Raw genomic sequence first — 21,163 nt, forward strand, 5'->3', positions numbered from 1 at the left:
AACAATCTAAACTTACACATAAAGGCACTAGAGAAAGAAGAACTAACAAAATGCAAAGTTAGCAAAAGGAAAGAAATCATACAGATCAGATCAGAAATAAATGAAAAAGAAATGAAGGAAATGATAGCAAAGATCAATAAAACTAAAAGCTGGTTCTTTGAGAAGATAAACAGAATTGATAAACCATTAGCCAGACTCATCAAGAAAAAAAGGGAGAAGACTCGAATAGAATTAAAAATGAAAAAGGAGAAGTAACAACTGACACTACAGAAATACAAAGGATCAGGAGAGATTACTACAAGCAACTCTATGCCAATAAAATGGACAACCTGGAAGAAATGGACAAACTCTTAGAAATGCACAACCTTCCCAGACTGAACCAGGAAGAAAGAGAAAATATAAACAGACTAATCACAAGCACTGAAATTGAGACTGTGATTAAAAATTTTCAAACAAACAAAAGCCCAGGACCAGAAAGCTTCACAGGCAAATTCTATCAAACATTTAGAGAAGAGCTAACACCCATCCTTCTCAAACTCTTCCAAAAATTTGCAGAGGAAGGAACACTCCCAAACTCATTCTATGAGGCCACCATCATCCTGATACCAAAACCAGACAAACATGCCACCAAAAAAGAAAACTACAGGCCAACATCACTGATGAACACAGATGCAAAAATCCTCAATAAAATACTAGCAAACATAATCCAACAGCACATTAAAAGGATCACACACCATGATCAAGTGGTGTTTATCCCAAGAATGCAAAGATTCTTCAATATACACAAACCAATCAACGTGATAAGCCAAATTAACAAACTGAGGGAGAAAAACCTTATAATCATCTCAATAGATGCAGAAAAAGCTTTTGACAATACTCAACACTCATTTATCATAAAAACCCTCCAGAAAGTAGGCACAGAGGGAACTTACCTCAACATAATAAAGGGCATATATGACAAACCCACAGACATCATTCTCAATGGTGAAAAACTGAAACCATTTCCTCTAAGATCGGGAACAAGACAAGGAGGTCCACTCTCGCCACTATTATTCAACATAGTTTTGGAAGTTTTAGCCACAGCAACCAGAGAAGAAAGAGAAATAAAATGAATCCAAATCGGAAAAGAAGAATTAAAGCTGTCACTGTTTGCTGATGGCATGATACTACACATAAGAGAATCCTAAAGATGCCACCAGAAAGATACTAGAGCTAATCAATGAATTTGGTAAAGTAGCAGGATACAAAATTAATGCACAGAAATCTCTTGCATTCCTATACAGTAATGATGAGAAACCTGAAAGAGAAATTAAGGAAACACTCTCATTTATCACTGCAACAAAAAGAATAAAATACCTAGGAATAAACCTACCTAAGGAGACAAAAGACCTGTATGCAGAAAACTGTAAGACACTGATGAAAGAAATGAAAGATGATACAAACAGATGGAGAGATATACCACATTCTTGGATTGGAAGAATCAATATTGTGAAAATGACTATACTACCCAAAGCAATCTACAGATTCAATGCAATCCCTATCAAACTACCAACAGCATTTTTCACAGAACTACAACAAAAAAATTTCACAATTTGTATGGAAACACCAAAGACCCAGATTAGCCAAAGCAATCTTGAGAAAGAAAAACAGAGCTGGAGGAATCAGGATCCCTAACTTCAGATTATACTAAAAAGGTACAGTAATCAAGACAGTATGGTACTGGCAAAAAACGAGAAATACAGATCAATAGAACAGGATAGAAAGCCCAGAGATAAACCCATGCTCACATGGTCACCTTATCTTTGATAAAGGAGGTAAGAATATAAGATAAACCCATGCACATATGGTCACCTTATCTTTGATAAAGGAGGTTAAGAATATACAATGGAGAAAAGCCATCCTCTTCAATAAGTGGTGCTGGGAAAACTGGACAGCTACATGGAAAAGAATGAAATTAGAACACTCCCTAACACCATACACAAAAATAAACTCAAAGTGGATTAAAGACCTAGCTGTAAGGGCAGACACTATAAAACTCTCAGAGGACAACATAGGCAGGACACTCTATGACATAAATCAAAGCAAGGTCCTTTTTGACACACCTCCTAGAGAAATGGAAATAAAAACAAAAATAAACAAATGGGACGTAATGAAATTTAAAAGCTTCTGCACAGCAAAGGAAACCATAAACAAGATGAAAAGACAACCCTCAGAATGGGAGAAAATATTTGCAAATTGAGCAATTGACAAAGGATTAATCTCCAAAATATATACACAGCACATGCAGCTCAATATCAATAAAACAAACAACCCAATACAAAAATGGGCAGAAAACCTAAACAGAAATTTCTCCAAAGAAAATATACAGATTGCCAACAAACACATGAAAGGATTCTCAACATCACTAATTATTAGAGAAATGCAAATCAAAACTACAATGAGTTATCACCTCACACTGGTCAGAATGGCCATCATCAAAAAAATCTACAAACAATAAATGCTGGAGAGGGTGTGGAGAAAAGGGAACCCTCTTGCACTGTTGGTGGGAATGTAAACTGATACAGCCACTACGGAAAACAGTATGGAGGTTCCTCAAAAAACTCAAAATAGGACTACCATACGACAGAGCAATCCCCTACTGGGCATATACCCTGAGAAAACCATAACTCAAAAAGAGTCATGTACCACAACGTTCAGTGCAGCTTTATTTACAATAGCCAGGACATGGAACCAACCAAAGTGTCCAATTTAGTGTCAACCTAAGACGAATGGATAAAGAAGATGTGGCACATATATGTAACGGAATATTACTCAGCCATAAAAAGAAACGAAATTGAGTTATTTGTACCGAGGTGGATAGACTCAAACAGAGTGAAGTAAGTCAGGAAGAGAAAAACAAATACCGTATGCTAACACATATATATTGAATCTTAGAGGAAAAAAAAAGGTTCTGAGGAACCTTTGGGCTAGACAGGAATAAAGATGTAGCCATAGAGAATGGACTTCAGGACATGGGGAGGGGGAAGGGTAGGCTGGGAGGAAGTGAGAGAGTGGCATGGACATATATACACTACCAAATGTAAAACAGATAGCTATTGGGAAGCAGCCACATAGCACAGGGAGATCAGCTCGTTGCTCTTTGCCCACCAAGAGGGGTGGGATAGGGAGGGTAAGAGGGAGACGCGAGAGAGGCCATATGAGGATATATGTATATGTATAGCTGATTCACTTTGTTATACAGCAGAAACTAACACACCACTATGAAGCAATTATACTCCAATAAAGATGTTGAATAATAATAATAATGAAAAATAACTTATTAAAACCTTTGGTATGAAGCTAAAGTAAGGCTTAGAGGGAAATTTAGTTTTAAATGCTTACATTAGAAAAGAATTAATGACCAGTCACTCCCATCAGGAAACTTGCACAAGCCTCTTAGATAGCCTCATCCACCAGAGGGCAGACAGCAAAGCAAGAAGAACTGCAATCCTGCAGCCTGTGGAACAAAAACCACATTCACAGAAAGGTAGACAAGATGAAAAGGCAGAGGGCTATATACCAGATGAAGGAACAAGATAAAACCCCAGAAAAACAACTAAATGAACTGGAGATAAGCCAGTTTCAAGAAAAAGAATTTAGAATAATGATAGTGAAGATGATACAGGACCTCGGAAAAAGAATGGAGGCAAAGATCGAGAAGATGCAAGAAATGTTTAATAAAGACCTAGAATTAAAGAACAAATAAACAGAGATGAACAATACAATAACTGAAATGACAAACACACTATGAGGAATCAATCAACAGCAGAATAACTGAGGCAGAAGAACGGATAAGTGACCAGGAAGACAGAATGGTGGAATTCACTGCTGCAGAACAGAATAAAGAAAAAAGAATGAAAAGAAATGAAGACAGCCTAAGAGATCTCTGGGACAACATTAAATGCAACAACATTCGCATTATAGGGGTCTCAGAAGGAGAACAGAGAGAGAAAGGACCCAAGAAAATATATGAAGAGATTATAGTCTAAAACTTCCCTAACACGGTAGAGGAAATAGCCACCCAAGTCCAGGAAGCGCAGACAGTCCCATACAGGATAAGCCCAAGGAGAAACACACCGAGACACACAGTAATCAAACTAGCAAAAATTAAATACAAAGGAAAATTATTGAAAGCAGCAAGGGAAAAACAACAAATAACATATAAGGGAGCTCCCATAAGGTTAACAGATGATTTCTCAGCAGAAACTCTACAAGCCAGAAGGGAGTGGCATAACATATTTAAAGTGATGAAAGGGAAGAACCCACAACCAAGATTACTCTATCCGGCAAGGATGTCATTCAGATTTGATGGAGAAATCAAAAGCTTTACAGACAAGCAAGTTAAAAGAATTCAGCACCAACAAACCAGCTCTACAACAAATGTTTAGGAACATCTCTAAGTGGGAAACAAAAGAGAAGAAAAGGACCTACAAAAACAAACCCCAAACAATTAAGAAAATGGTCATAGGAACATACATACAGATAATTACCTTAAACGTGAATGGATTAAATGCTCCAACCAAAAGGCACAGGCTCGCTGAATGAATACAAAAACAAGACCCACATATATGCTGTCTACAAGAGACCCACTTCAGACCTAGGGACACATACAGACTAAAGTGAGGGGATGGAAAAAGATATTCCATGCAAATGGAAATCAAATGAAAGCTGGAGTAGCAATAATCACATCAGATAAAACAGACCTTAAAATAAAGAATGTTACAAGAGACAAGGAAGGACATGACATAATGATCAAGGGATCAATCCAAGAAGGAGATATAACAATTATAAATATATATATGCACCCAACATTGGAGCACATCAATACATAAAGCAAGTGCTAAAAACTATAAAAGAGGAAATCAACAGTAACACAATAATAGTGGGGGACTTTAACACTTCACACCAATGGACAGATCATCCAGACAATTAATAAGGAAACACAAGCTTTAAATGACACAATAGACCAGACAGATTTAATTGATACTTATAGGACACTGCATCCAAAAACTGCAGATTACACTTTCTTCTCAAGTGCAAATGGAACATTCTCCATGATGGATCACATTTTAGGTCACAAATGAAGCCTCAGTAAGTTTAAGAAATTGAAATCATATCAAGCATCTTTTCTGACCACAACACTATGAGATTAGAAATCAATTACAGGGAAAAAAAAACGTAAAAAAACACAAGCACATAGAGGCTAAACAATACGTTACTAATTAACCAAGAGATCACTGAAGAAATCAAAGAGGAAATCAAAAAATACCTAGAGACAAATGACAATGAAAACATGATGATCCAAAAGCTACGGGATGCAGCAAAAGCAGTTCTAAGAGGGAAGTTTATAGCAATACAATCCTACCTAAAGAAACAACAAACATCTCAAATAAACAATCTAACCTAACACCTAAAGGAACTAGAGAAAGAAGAACAACCAAAACCCATAGTTAGTAGAAGGAAAGAAATCATAAAGATCAGAGTAGAAATAAATGAAATAGAGACAAAGAAAACAATGGCAAAGATCAATAAAACTAAAAGCTGGTTCTTTGAGAAGATAAACAAAATTGATAAAACATTAGCCAGACTCACCAAGAAAAAGAGGGAGAGGGCTCAAATCAATAAAATTCTAAATGAAAAAGAAGAAGTTAAAACAGACATCGCAGAAATACAAAGCAGCCTAAGAGAATACTACAAGCAACTCTATGCCAATAAAATGGACAACCTGGAAGAAGTGGACAAATTCTGAAAAAGGTATAACCTTCCAAGACTGAACAAGGAAGAAACAGAAAATATGAACAGACCAATCACAAGTAATGAAATTAAAACTGTGATTAAAAATCTTCCAACAAACAAAAGTTCAGGACCAGATGGCTTCACAGGTAAATTTTATCAAACATTTAGAGAAGAGCTAACACCCATCCTTCTCAAGCTCTTCCAAAAATTTGCAGAGGAAGGAACACTCCCAAACTCATTCTACGAGCCCACCATCACCCTGATACCAAAACCAAACATACTACAAAAAAAGAAAACTACAGACCAGTATCACTGATGAATATAGATGCAGAAATCTGCAACCAAATACTAGCAAACAGCATCCAACAACACATTAAAAGGATCATACACCATGATCAAGTGGGATTTATCCCAGGAATGCAAGGATTCTTCAATATATGCAAATCAATCAATGTGATACACCATATTAACAAACTGAAGAATTAAAACCATATGATCATCTCAATAGATGCAGAAAAAGCTTTTGACAAAATTCAACACCCATTTATGATAAAAACTATCCAGAAAGTGGGCATAGAAGGAACCTACCTCAACATAATAAAGGCCATATATGACAAACCCACAGGAAATATCATTCTTAATGGTGAAAAACTGAAAGCATTTCCTCTAAGATCAGGACCACAACATGGATGTGCACTCTCGCCACTATTATTCAACATAGTTTCGGAAGTCCTAGCCACAGCAATCAGAGAAGAAAAAGAAATGAAAGGAATACAAATTGGAAAAGAAGTAAAACTGTCACTGTTTGCAGACGACATGATACTACACATAGAGAATCCTAAAGATGCCACCAGAAAGATACTAGAGCTAATCAATGAATTTGGTAAAGTTGCAGGATACAAAATTAATGCACAGAAATCTCTTGCATTCCTATACACTAATGATGAAAAATCTGAAAGAGAAATTAAGGAAACACTCCCATTTACCACTGCAACAAAAAGAATAAAATACCTAGGAATAAACCTACCTAGGGAGACAAAAGACCTGTATGTAGAAAACTATAAGACACTGATGAAAGAAATGAAGGATGATACAAACAGATGGAGAGCATGTTCTTGGACTGGAAGAATCAATATTGTGAAAATGACTATACTACCCAAAGTAATCTGCAGATTCAACGCAATCCCTATCAAATTATCAATGGAATTTTTCCAGAACTAGAACAAAAAATCTTAAAATTTGTATGGAGACTCAAAAGACCCCGAATAACCAAAGCAGTCTTGAGGGAAAAAAAAACAGAGCTGGAGGAATCAGACTCCCTGACTTCAGACTATACTACAAAACTACAATAATCAAGACAATATGGTACTGGCACAAAAACAGAAATATAGATCAATGGAACAGGATAGAAAGCCCAGAGATAAACCCATGCACCTATGGTCAACTAATCTATGACAAAGGAGGCAAGGATATACAATGGAGAAAAAACAGTGTCTTCAATAGTGGTGCTGGGGAAACTGGACAGCTACATGTAAAAGAACAAAATTCGAACACTCTGTAACACCATACACAAAAATAAACTCAAAATGGATTCGAGACCTAGATATAAGACCGGACACTATAAAACTCTTAGAGGAAAACACAGGAAGAACACTCTTTGACATAAATCACAGCAAGATCTTTCTAGATCCATCTCCTAGAGTAATGGAAATAAAAACAAAAATAAATAAATGGGACCTAATGAAACTTAAATGCTTTTGCAAAGCAAAGGAAACTACAAACAAGACGAAAGAAAACCCCCAGAATGGGAGAACATATTTGCAAATGAATCAACAAAGATTAATCTCCAAAATATGTAAACAGATCATGCAGCTCAATATTAAAGAAACAAACAACCCATCCAAAAATGGGCAGAAGACCTAAATAGACATTTCTCCGAAGAAGACATATAGATGGTGAAGAAGCACATGAAAAGCTGCTCAACATCACTAATTATTAGAGAAATGCAAATCAAAACTACAATGAGGTTTCACCTCACACCAGTTAGAATGGGCATCACCAGAAAATCTCCAAACAAGAAATGCCAGAGAGGGTGTGGAGAAAAGGGAACCCTCTTGCACTGTTGCTGGGAATGTAAATGGATACAGCCACTATGGAGAACAGTATGGAGCTTCTTTAAAAAATCTAAAAATAGAATTACCATTTGACCCAGCAATCCCACTACTGGGCATATACCCAGAGAAAACCATAATTCAAAAAGACACATGCACCCCAATGTTCACTGCATTATTTACAATAGCCAAGACATGGAAGCAACCTAAATGCCCATCGACAGACAAATGGATAAAGAAGATGTGATACATATATACAATGGAATATTACTCAGCCATAAAAAGGAACGAAATTGAGTCATTTGTAGAGATGTGGATGGATCTAGAGACCGTCATATACAGTGAAGTCAGTCAGAAAGAGAAAAACAAATATCGTATATTAACGCATATATGTGGAACCTAGAAAAATGGTACAGATGAACTGGTTTGCAGGGCAGAAACGGAGACACAGATGTAGAAAAGAAACGTATGGACACCAAGGGGTGAAAGTGGCGGGGGGGGCGGGAGGGGGTGATGAATTGGGAGATTGGGATTGACATATATACACTAATATGTATAAAATGGATAACTCATAAGACACTGCTGTGTAAAAAAAATAAATAAAATTAAATAAATAATGTATAGAGGCTCAGACAAGAAAAAAAGAATCAATGGAAAAAAATACAAAAGAATCAATGACCTAAATTTAAGCTACAAGGGTCTAAAATGACAAAATTAAATGGGAAGTAAGTAGAAGAAAATAATGTAGAATAGAAAGAAATCAAGCAGTAAAAAGGCAAACACAAGAGAAAAGTTTAGGAAGCAAAAAACTGGTTCTTTAAAAATATTAACTGATAAAGCCCCTGCAAGACTTATCAAGAATAAAAGAGAAAAGTCAAACTATCAACATTTTAAGTAAAAAATGGGTCATCAAGATTTACTTGATATTGCAGACAAGAGGATAACAGAATATTAGAAATAACTTTATAGCAATAAAATCTACCATTCAGATGAAATGAACAAAATATCTTGTAAGACACCAGTTAGCACACCAACACAAAAAATTGAAAATCTAAATCACTCTCAATTTAAAAAACCCTTCGCTATAAAAGATGGCTTCTCTGGTAGAAGCTATCAAGTGTTTAAGGAAGAATTAATTCCAATCCTATGCAAATTCTTTCAGAAAATACTAGAAAACCTCATCCAATATATTTTGATCCCAGCATAATTATGATATTGAAACTACAGAAAAACATTAGAAGAAAACTAAAGACCAAAATCTCTCATAAACATAGATGTGAAAATCCTCTTAAGAACATTAGCAAATCAAATCCATAAATATTTTAAAAGTATAATTTATCATAACCAAATAAGGTCAAAATTCATTTGTTATTAGAAAAATCATTTAGTGGAATTCACTCAACAAGACTAAAACTGTATTATCCTCTCAACAGATGCAGAAAAAGTATGGGCAAAATTCCACAGCCACTCATTACAAACACAGAACACTAGGAACAGAATGGAAAATCCTCAATCTGATAAAGATAATCTATTAAAAATCTATAATTAACATCTTAAGTAAGATGGGGGGAATTATTAAATGTATTCCCCCTATGATCAAGAACAATGCAAAAATATCCATTCTTAGTATTTCTATTCAATAGCTTACTGTAGGTCTTAGCCAGAACAGAAAAAGAAGAAAGCATAAAGATTAGAAAGCAAGAAGTAAAACTGTCTTTATTTAAGAGATGGCAAGGTAGTATATATAGAAAATCTTAGGAATCTATAGAACACTAGATACAAAAAGTGATTTTAGCAAAGTTCAGGAAAAAAGACCAACATACAAAAATCAAATTTTATTCTATATCCTAGGAAAAACAATTAAAAATAAAATTGAAAAATAAACGTTTACAATAGCACGAAAAGGTTAAAACAGTGAAGAGTGCATCTAATGACAGAAATGCTATATACCTATGCTAAAAACTGTAAAACACTGCACAGATGGCATAGCCAATAAGACCACTACCTTAAAGTTCTCAAACCTGACCCTCCGTTCTTGACAAATAACCTTATTTTCCTATTTAGAAGATCGTAATCATGAAGATGAAACTACTTCTGCTTCTGGATCTCAGTCCCTCAATTTACTTCTAATTTTCATGCAATCAAGTTTCTTCCTTTTTCTTAATGGTTAATTCATCCTTTTATATTGTCTTTAAATATACTCACAAGTATTTACTGTAAGTTAGGAACATTTAACTTCTTTACAAAAATTAACTATTAACAACCCTATGGGTTTGGTACTATAATTATTCCTAATTTACAGATAAGGAAACTGTGTGCCTCGGTCATCTAGCTAGTATATAGTAGAGGGACAATTCAAACTCAGGTAGTCTAGTTCAGAGTCCAACCATACTATCCTGCCGCCATGCATTTGGTTAGAGAAGCTGTCTCCTAAGTGGGGTATGTGAACCTTGTCTAGGGGTATACAAAATGACTGGTTTGCAAGAAAAAAAAATTAGAACTAAATCAAACTTATATCTCTTGTGATGTTCAGCCTGATCCTTAATGTCCACAAACTTTAAAGAATGAAGGCTTGACCAGAGAAATTTTAAAAAAAAGAAAAAGCAAAGCGAAAAATAACAGGTACTTGTTCATACAGTTCTGTATTCTGCATTATTTGTCCTATGGTTACTTTTTTGTTTGTTTGTTTATATTTATTTATTTATTTTTTTTGGGGGGGGGGTCACACAGCTGGATCTTAGTTCCCCGACCAGGGATTGAACCCATGCTTCCTGCAGTAGAAGCGGAGTCCTAACTACTGGACTGCCAGAGAATTCTCCTCTGGTTACCCTTTTAAAAAATATTAACTCCTTCTATTCCAGAAGAGCTTGAAAGATCAATTTAATTATGTCCTTCCCTCAGGGAAGGTATGGACCAGAGTTTAAAAACAGGTTAATTTTGTTCCAAATTGGAACCCTGCATCAGTCAGAAAATTCTTCCCATGGCACTGAGAGAACAATAGATAGCAGGTAGAAGACTGGTATTTAAACCAACTTTTAGCATCTCATGAATCAAATATCCACACTGTCACTCATTACAGTAAATAATTTTAAATGTGTCATTTTGCAAAAGACAGTAACATTTCCCCCACTGAAACAGAATTAGAAATATTAGGTTACGTTCAAAGCTAGCCCCAAAACATTGCATTCATTTTAGTTGGTTCAGCTTATTATCCACTTTTAGATTTTGACCATTATCACAACCAATGATTATATTCATCTTATTGTTCTTCCCATGTTTCAGCTATATTATAGAATAGGCATTTGTGCGCTCGTTGGAATCCTTATGGCCTTTTGTGCCTGGCTTCTTTCACCTAATATAATGCTTTCAAGGTCCATCAATGTTGTAGCATGCATCAGTACTTCATTCCTTTATATGGTTGAATAATATTCCAATGTATGGATATAACTCATTTAATTTATCCATTAACCATTTGATAGACAGTTTGGGTTGTTTCCAATTTTGGGCTACTATGAATAATGCTTACATGAACATTTGTTTACAAGTTTAATGTGGACATGTGTTCAGTTTTCTTGGGTGAAATTGCTGGGTCATATTGTTATACTATATTTAACTTTGAGGAATAGCAAATCTTTCCAAGGTAAGTGAACCATTTTACATTCGCATTAGCAACATATGAAGACTCCAACTTCTCCGATCTTCATTGAGACTTCCTCCTTTTTTGATTATAGCCGTTCTAGAGGGTGTGAAGTGATATGTCATTATGGTTTTGATTTGCATTTCCCTGATGATTAATGATGTCATTAGGGCATATTTTTATTGGCATTCACTTCTAAGTATCACAGTAGCAACTGTCCATCGTGGGGCAAAAAGTAACATGATTTAGGAATACAGTTCTTTGACACACATGCATTTCTTAGGAAGATATATTCAGAAATCCAAATGTCATTTGCAGTAAGGTATTTGCATTAAGATGTATAATATGGGGAATTCCCTGGAGGTCCAGTGGTTAGGACTCTGCGCTTTCACTGCTGAGGGCAGGGAACTAAGATCCCACAAGCTGCACGGCCAAAAAAAAATTTTTTTTAAAAACATATGATATGTTATTTCCAATGATCATCATTTACTTTTCTTGGTTATCTACTATTTTGAAAAGCTATAAGTATGATTAGCTATAGCAGAAACTTCTTCACTTGGGAGTCTAAATAATGGAAGAATTTAAACAACATTACTGTAAAAGCCAACCACCCCAGCCCCCCACCATGTAAAAAATAACTTAGATTATCATAACTGCAGAATGCTTTAGTATAAACTGTGTAGAAAAGCGGATGCTATAATTTGGGAGGTTGTGATATTAAGGTGTCCAATCCTTAAGATATAACCAGGGTGGAATAGATCAAAACATACAATGACATCACAGCTATTTCACTGGTAACCTATTAGTTCTGATGGGTTATATACATTTTATTATATAACAACTGTTTTAAAGCTTTGATGTGTGTAATATCTATTACATGTCAATTTTTTCTTCAATGTGTTTGAAGTTGATAGCTAAATATTAGAAATTAATTGCATTAGGTCAGGTACAATATACAAGGTATTTTGTGTAAACAATCTACTATAATTCAGAACTCACTAGTAAATTAAAAGAGCACTGAAAAGCTGATCCATCTCTTCCAAGTTCCTCTGAAAGCCTGTTATTGGGCTAATTAATTAGAATCTTTCATCACAAAGACATTTATTCATAGAGTACCTAAAACTTTAAACAGAAGCACAGAATATCAATATTTTAAAAAGAAAAGTGAGTGTTCTCCAATTTTTATTTGTTTATTCTAATAAGAGAAAATTCTAACAATTATTCTGCAGAGTAGCATATGTTAATCTTTCACTGACTCCTCTCTCTGATGATTCAAATATGCTTAAATCAAGATGATTCTTTTTTTTGATATGTCCCAACTTCTCTAAATGTAAGGGTTATGAATAACTCTAGTGAGTTTCCAACAAGGCAAAAACGTGTACCTAATTACTGAGGAATTTTGAAAAATATTTTTACCTGTATCCATACTTTGGTTCAACTGTTGATCACTTGTTTCTCCATCTTCACTGATATATCCAGGAGGTGGCGTTTCTGAAAAAGTTTAGAACAAATCACATACAGGTTCAATTTAATCTCATCGCCTTTTCTCCCAGCTACCAAAGATAACCAACAAATCGCTCCAAATAACATATGAATGTTATATAACATCTCTATAAAAAGCAATATTGGATACTGAGGGCTTATGATTCAGGTTCTGATCTAAACCTTATAGGTGAATCCTTAAAACTTACTTGTAATATAATTGAGCTCTCTGTGCATATTTTCTTAGCTACTATTTACATATCTGGCTCATTGTCATATGTGTATTTTCTGGGGCAAGAGCCAAAAATATAACTTCAAAGACGCCTCAGTTCTGATCGGTATGTTTCAAAGAAACTAGTACCCATAATTGTTATTTTTTTTAACCTAATGGCCATCATGGATGGGTACTTAGAGATGATTAAAGGACACACAACACAGGCACACAAGATTTTGGATTACAAAATAATACAGGCTTACATCTTACATTAGGTTCTATGGGGCAAAATATGGTAATATAGTTCAGGAATGGTCTAACTTGAATTCTACCTAAAAAGTGTATTGCTCCATGATTGCTAACCAGTAAATCCTGAATGCCTGAGGCAGAAAATTAAATTCAAATACAGACTACTACACAAAACTGAGGCAAATTACTTCCTGAAAATACTTAAGATTCTAATGTGTCATTTCCAATATGGTTTATGAACAAAATGTTTATATTCAGGAAGCATCTGAATATCTGAATAAACTTCATGTAAAATAAAAACATTTATACAATTTTACCAATTATAATTTCAAGGAGGAAAAAGTAAGTTTAAATGATGTGGGTTAAAGGCTTCCTTCATAAACTTTTTACAATCTCTCTTCAATAAGCTAACTATAAATTTTAACTTAAGTATCAAACTTTTCATTTTAAGTGTCAGTGCCCCCAAATTTTTAACGTAAGAATAAAATAAATTCCTCCATACACTCGAACAACAAAGAATAGAAAAATAAGAATAATACATACCATTACGTGCTATTTTAAAAGTTAAAGCAAATTTTTAAAAAGAGCTAAGCTTTGCCAGTTTAACCACTCATGTCTCAAAGGTCTAAAGAGGAAGAAATACTGAACTGATAAATATGTTATATTTTTTCATTTTTCTCCATTATTAGCTATCTATAAAATAATAAACAACAAAGGTACTAGTGTTTTGGAGGAAATGTTAAAATTTCTTTCACAATGGAATAAAAAGTGAATCCCAAGGTTTTGCTGTCAGTCGGAGCTGGGTAAAGCCCCACTGTCCAGAAAAGCAGATAGGTGTAATCCACTTGTGATTTTCTACTTTGTAAAATGCCCAAATCTAAACAATTAAAGATGACAGGGAAAATAAGCCCAAACATCTCCACAAGTGAAAGTCACTAAACATTCTAACACCCTCCAAATAATTATTGGGTAGGTGTCTTACAAGAGTGTATGCTTACACCTCAGTTTCCTAAGTATTGTTGAATTATACTAATTCCCACATCAGAGACTTAAGTACTCCCTCACCCAAAACACTACCCACAGGTAACCACTTCTAGTCAAATTCTTCTCCCTACAAAATGCCCTTTGTTCATCCTCCTTCCCCTCACCCTGGCCTCCACTCTCCACAATGTCTTTGCCCTGTCCTCCTAACTTCTCAAAATGTTTGTTTCCCAGCTACCCAAAAAACAGCTTTAAATCCTCTTTTGGAACAAATCAGTAATGAAAGAAAAAAGCATTAAAATAATCAGAAAACACTTTCTAACCTTAAAATTAGCTATTTTAAAAAATCCTTCCTTTTCCTTATGTTTTCAAAATTATCTCCAATGAACAAGCATTATTTCCATGATGAGACAAAGCAATTTTTTAAATGTAGTTGAAACTCCAAGTTCCTTACATATTTTCAGTTGTATAAAATAAACATGAGTGGAATAGATAAATATTACACAAGGAGAAAAAAGACACTAAAAAAATCCTATGTATAGCTAAATGCTCAGTCTTATACCTTTAGTTTGTGCTAGGAAAAAAAAAACCAAAAAAACAACAAAAAAGGAAACAGACAAAAAAGGAAGAAATTATTAGCTGTTCTCCCAACAAACAGTGAAAACTAAAAGAGTAGTTTCCATATCATGGAATATTACTGGACATATAATATAACAGAGCAGAATTTGAGAATCATGCAGTTCATTTATTTATCAGCATTACTGAGTCCCAGATGAAAAAGAACTAAAATAGAGGTTTTCTGATTTTCAGCACAACATACGTGTTGCTATGTCTGTAGAACTAAAAATTTTAAAAAGCCAAACCATAATTTATTAATACTTGAACGTTTATGAACAAAATTTGTATCTATCCCAAATTTTAGGAGATTCTGAGGCAAAAATACCTGGGATATAATTACTCTGTGGCTCAATTCCCGCTGGGAAATTAGTGTTTTCTGGAATGGAGTGGGTATAATCATCCAGAGGTGGTAGTTCTGTTAAGATCTCAGTATGCCGTGGCACTAACACTGGAGGCAAAACTAAAAGAGTAAAAGAAATCCAAGTCAATGGCAGAGCAAAGGGGAAGGTGACACCTGTATTAAAAGTTTTCATTAATTTTTGAAGTTTAGGATCCACCTACTTGGTATTATTTGGCTATTGAGAAATTGACAAACCTGATTATGATTTTAACTTGTCATGTAGTCCACAATCTAAATCTCCAAGTCCCAATTTATCTTGTACTTTTGGGGACAAAGTGATCCTGGTAATATTATATTACCATAGAAGTTCATAAATCCTCATCGGAAAGGTTGCAGAAAGATTTGTTAAATCAGATTTGGGGTATTTTTTGAAAATATAGCTGTATTCTTTTAGAAAGTTTCAAGTATACAGCTAAGTAAATTGAAAGTCCTGCTATGAGTTTTACCCAACTGCTTAGATGCAAATGATGTCATTAGAGTACATCAAAAAAACAAAGAGCAAAATTACTGAAAACAGGTAGTGCAGCAGACAAGTAATAAGACATATCATTCAGTTCTAAGCAGACTGTGTATCTGTGGGATTAGAATTTCCTAGATATGTACTTTGATGTGAAATGCTTGCTATTCCAAGAAACTAAGGTATCTTTCCCTCTAAGATATATTTTCCCATAACATGTGTTAAAAAAACTTTGAAGTATTTTTAATTACTGTCAAAAAATATACTGAATTTAAGGTAACTTATTAGAGTTTTATACCAAAATTTCCCTGGGTCAATTAAGTATAAGAGTACCTAATACACTTAAGTTCCAGCATTTAATTAAAACAAGGGGAAAAAATCTACTTTTCCTACCTGGTGTCTCAACTCTCTGGTAGTGGTAAGGGTTTACACATACTTCATCCTTTTTAAGATTAAAAGCATATTCGCAGTTTTCAATTGCCTTGAGTTCATGATGACTGTGAAGATCAGGCCAACGCCATAATCGGCAATATATTACATGCGGCAGTCCTTTCCGATGAGATACCTGAAGACGACCATCAAGAGACCTATTGGGAAGCAAGGGAAAAGAAAGGTGGGAACTTTAAAAAAAAATAAATGTTCTCAATTGAGATAAATTAGTACAATAAGAGCATAAGGAAAGGAATGACAGACGTTTAGTTAGTTTTAGTGAGTACAAGGAAGAAAAATGTGTTATCTAATGGATCTCATATAAAAGTAAGCAGCAACAGTAGGGTATGTTTCTTATAAATATGCTACATAAATGACTCAAATGTCAATGAACGGGTAACCAACCGCTTGGGGAAAAAGTGATTTTTTAAAAAAAGTATCATATAGCTATACTTGAAAAACTTTTGTCAACAACTTTCATCTTCAGTGAATCAAACTCTTATTTAGGGAGGCTTTTAAGGGCATTATTTCTGTAGGTGACAGAATTATCAAAAAAAGGAACTAGTGTGAAGAATGATAAATACCAACAATGATGTAAAAGTAACTTACTAAAACTAATGTAACTCATTACCCAGTTGTGATTGTTTTGAGTACTGAGGTATATTTCTATATAGCTCACACATAAATGCAGATGGTGATGAATATGATGAGATGAAATGGACCAATACCAATATGCTCAAAAAAGAGAATAAGGTGATAAAAAAAAAAGGTAACATAAAAACGAGTTAGCCTGGCATTAATTGTGATATAAGGGGTTCAGTAAATAAGTATGTACTTATTAGTATACAGATGAGATTTAGATGACAGCAAGAAATTTAGCAAAAACTGGTTATGTATCTACTTAAAAATTAGGCCAACAACAGACTATAATCTAACCTCACACTAAAATGAGAATATAGTTATCAAAGTTTCTATTCTTTAGGGGATGCAATAATTTAAAAAAGATTCAAAACTAGAATTTCATTGATAAAACATCAGCTGAAACATTTAATATATTTTTAATACTGGCAAGCAGTTATTTTAAATGCCATGCCTTATTTTACATTAAGGAAACATCCAAGGCAAAATTATACTAAGCAACCCACTATAGGTCTTCCAAAACACCCTCCCTCCCACAAGATCTCTAGGATTCGATAGAGGGCAGAATATTCACCTGGTTTGTTCAGAGAAGCTGTAAAGGCCTGTTGTATCCCACTGATCTATCGTATTTGGTGTACTCAGTCCCCAAATTTCAGAGCAAGTGCTGTGCATAAATTGAAAAACAAAAAATTGATGTGAACATGGAAGCATGGTTATTCAAATTACCATGATGTAAAACATGGAAAATGTACAGAATACTTCCTTCACCCAGAAAATATACATTGCTTCATTTTTTCACAGGCATTTAGTGCTGGTTTCTATATTTTCTATATGAAGGAAGCCAATAAAATGGAACATGTGACTCCAGATAAGTTATGATTATGTTTTTAAAATGTGAACACCAATGCTCTCTAGCTTAATGAAATCATACCTATGCCTTTTCCAATTTCTTCTACTCACAACAAAGGATCCTATGCCATTAGCCTTACTAACAGTGCTTCATTTTATAACCCAGTTTTTTAAAAAAAACTTATCTAAAAATGGATGTCAACTAGTATTTTTAATATAGGTAAAATTCCAATTGAAATAGACATATACCCACAGTTAAGATTTCCAGGTTATTTGCTTGAGATACATATATATTCAGTTTTACTGAAAATTATTATTGCTCTCTTATTACTGTAAAGGACAAGGAAATGGATTTTGAAGTCATTCTAGCGCAGCATACTACCTTAAAAGTTTTAAGAAATTGGTATGAGGACTAAAGACAATTGGTATGAGGACTAAAGAAATTGGTATGAGGACTAAAGGACAAAATTCATAAAAGATAGTATGAATGTGACAAAGTTGCTATATCCAGTTTTTCTCATTAATACACCTGAAAGGCATACACCTGAAAGACCTCAAAATTTTTCTTCCACATTTCTTTCCAGAACAAGGGCAGCCCAGAGATAAGTCTGCCTATTTTCCCTGCCACCACTTCATCTGTGGGAGAAGAGAAGAAAAGGAGAAAAGAACAGGAGCTTAAAAACAGTCTGGAATGGAACTAATGACAGCCAAAGGGGTCTCAGTTATAATTCACACTTCTAAAATTAGAGTCAAAAGATAATTTCGGAAACTCTATTCCATTTCTTACATATTACAAAATCATCAAAATTTAAAGGAAGAGAAAGATATTTCAAAACAACTTTTGAAAATCACATTAAACAACTGGTTAAATTCCAGGTGTATACTTTGCTAATGAGCTAACTCAATCAGCATTTCAAAGGGCACTGGTGAAAAGTGCTGTCTTCCTGTGGCTGGACAACACATCAAGTGGGCTGCCGGGCTTCAGGGCTTCAGGGCTTCAGGGCTTCAGGGCTTCAGAGCTTCAGGGCTTCAGGGCTTCAGCGCTACAGGGCCTTTTGCACAGTCACTGGGCTGCAGAAACATTTCACGCCATGCTTTGGAGGCTACAGTAAGTATAATACTGGATGGTTTTTAAAAATACATTTTCAGACACTTTCCAGCAGCTTTCTGAGACATTTTACAGATTCCCTTGGTTTTTAGGCTTCTAACTTCCACTTCTCAGACTACAAAAGTCAGAAAAAACCAAACTGGAGGATAATTCAGACCTTTCCTTTTTTCCCAAAGATGTACTGGCTAAACAACCATCACATAAATGGTCCTTTAATTCGGATATTTATCAAATATCTACTAGAAACATACAGCACCATGTAGTTTAAAACACAATAAAATCAACTAAATTCTAGAGTCACATGAATCGGAATTTAAACCTCAGAAGGAACAGTATGCATCTTACTCTTCTCTCTTTGAAAATAATTTGAGGAAAATGATTGATAAAAGAGTAAATAATGAAGCTATTCTACTCTTATGAGACTAAAATGAACATTTCACTCAAGTAACTCTGGAACTGACATGAGAACCAGAATGTAATAGGGTATGAAGAGCTTAAGTTGTGCTTTATTCAAGCCTTGAAATATATCGGAGAACAATAAGCAGTAGTTGTTAAAAACAGGCAACCGATTTAGAGGCAGAAAGACCTAAATCCCAACTCAAACTCGGCCACTTTCCCACTGCCATCACAGGGTGTATTTAAGCCTCAGTTCTATTGATCATTATAATCTCTCTCACACAAATTGGAAGGTTTATTTGAAAATAATAAATTTGCTTCTATAAAGTAAAATTTTTCCTTGTTTATATATGAATTTTTTTTAAAGAATCAATTTATAACAAAATATACAAAGCACCTAGAATAAATGTAATTATAAATGTGTCAAAACTACACCAAGAAACATTTTAATTATTACTAAAGAACACAAAAATCAACTGAGCAAAGAGAAAAACATACATCTTCCTAGACAGGAAGATAACATCATAGCGATATCAGTTCTGCCAAATTTATATATTTGATGCAGTCAATAAAAATTTTAAAAAATTGTTGAAGACCCTGATAGAATTACCTGAAATATAATGTATCAAAATAAACAAGAATGACCAGGAAAACTCTGACAAAGAAGAAACTGGCCGTTACCAGATCCTGAAACACATTATAAATCCTAAGTAATGGAAATAGTATGCAATTAACAAAAGAATACACAAACAAAACAGAATAGAGGTTCTGCCAGTAGAGTAGCCTCAATTAGGCAAATCTTCCTTTGGATAAAAATGAGAGCCTCTGAACAAAATATAATAAAATTAACTATTTGAAAATATAATAAAATCAACTATTTGATAACAGTGGAGAGAGACCAAAAACAGATACAAATTGAAGGGAAGTCAGCCTTTGTAAGGGGGGAACTGTACTGGATGAGAGCTGCATTTGTGTGGCTCTATATCCAAAGGCACCCCACAGTGTAAGCTACACAGGGCAACTAGACCTTAATCAGAAAACAGCAGTTTTAAGGACCGGCAGAATCAGAGGGTGGATTTGGGGCTGCCGGAAAGGCTGGAAAGAGGAGAGGGGAAATCCCATAATGAAGGAAGCCACGAAGGGAAAAAAAAATCTGAATAGGAGTACGAACTCTGCCCAGACCCTTAAACTATGCATGTGGGAGAGACTGCAGAGGCCTGCTGAAAACCAGTGCTTGAAAGCCTGAAAGAACTAAGCTGAGATTTCAGCTGTTCTTTTTCTCAGAGGCAGTTTGCACTCTGAGGTCACCCAAAACTATCTGTTAGAACAAAAATCAACATTCTTCAGAGAAAGATAAGAGAATTTAGTCTCTAAAATATTTTGTCCCAAATATCCAGTATAAAAATCACAAAATACTAAACATGTGAAGAAATAAGAAAATGTTACCCCCAGTAAAAACAGACCCCCAAGATGAATTAACAGACAAGAATTTTGAAGTAACTATTATGAATATGTTCGTGGACTTAATGAACAGATGGGAATCTCAGCTGAGTAATGGAAACTATAAAAACAAATTAAATGAAAACTCTAGAACTGAAAATTACAAAATCAGAAAATAAAAATTAACCTGATGGTTGGAGAAGACAGAAGAATTGGTGAATTTGAAGATGGATCAATAGAAATTATCTAATCAGAACTGAAATAAAAGACTGAATAACAAAATAAACAGTCTCAGTAACATGTGCAGTCCCAGAAAGAGGGGAAGCAAGAACAAACAAGAAAAAAATTTTGAAATAATAATGGCTGAAAAATCTTCAA

General features: G+C 34.5%; 1 protein-coding gene across 4 annotated transcripts in view; it reads right to left on the bottom strand.

Annotated features, from left to right (window-relative positions):
- Nucleotides 1-21,163, bottom strand: part of SMAD2 (SMAD family member 2) — a 100,658-nt gene that overhangs the window by 23,009 nt on the left and 56,486 nt on the right. For all 4 annotated transcript variants that reach the window (XM_081252556.1, XM_081252557.1, XM_081252559.1 and 1 more), the window contains exons 3-6: nt 17,567-17,656; nt 16,318-16,511; nt 15,393-15,527; nt 12,940-13,014 (exon numbers count right to left, since the gene is read on the bottom strand). In XM_081252556.1, coding sequence (XP_081108682.1) covers nt 12,940-13,014; nt 15,393-15,527; nt 16,318-16,511; nt 17,567-17,656 — 494 coding nt within the window. The remainder of the gene's footprint in view (nt 1-12,939; nt 13,015-15,392; nt 15,528-16,317; nt 16,512-17,566; nt 17,657-21,163) is intronic.

This window comes from Mesoplodon bidens (genome assembly GCF_964165515.1).
Source record: "Mesoplodon bidens genome assembly, chromosome: 13".
Classification (NCBI taxonomy): Eukaryota; Metazoa; Chordata; class Mammalia; order Artiodactyla; family Ziphiidae; genus Mesoplodon; species Mesoplodon bidens.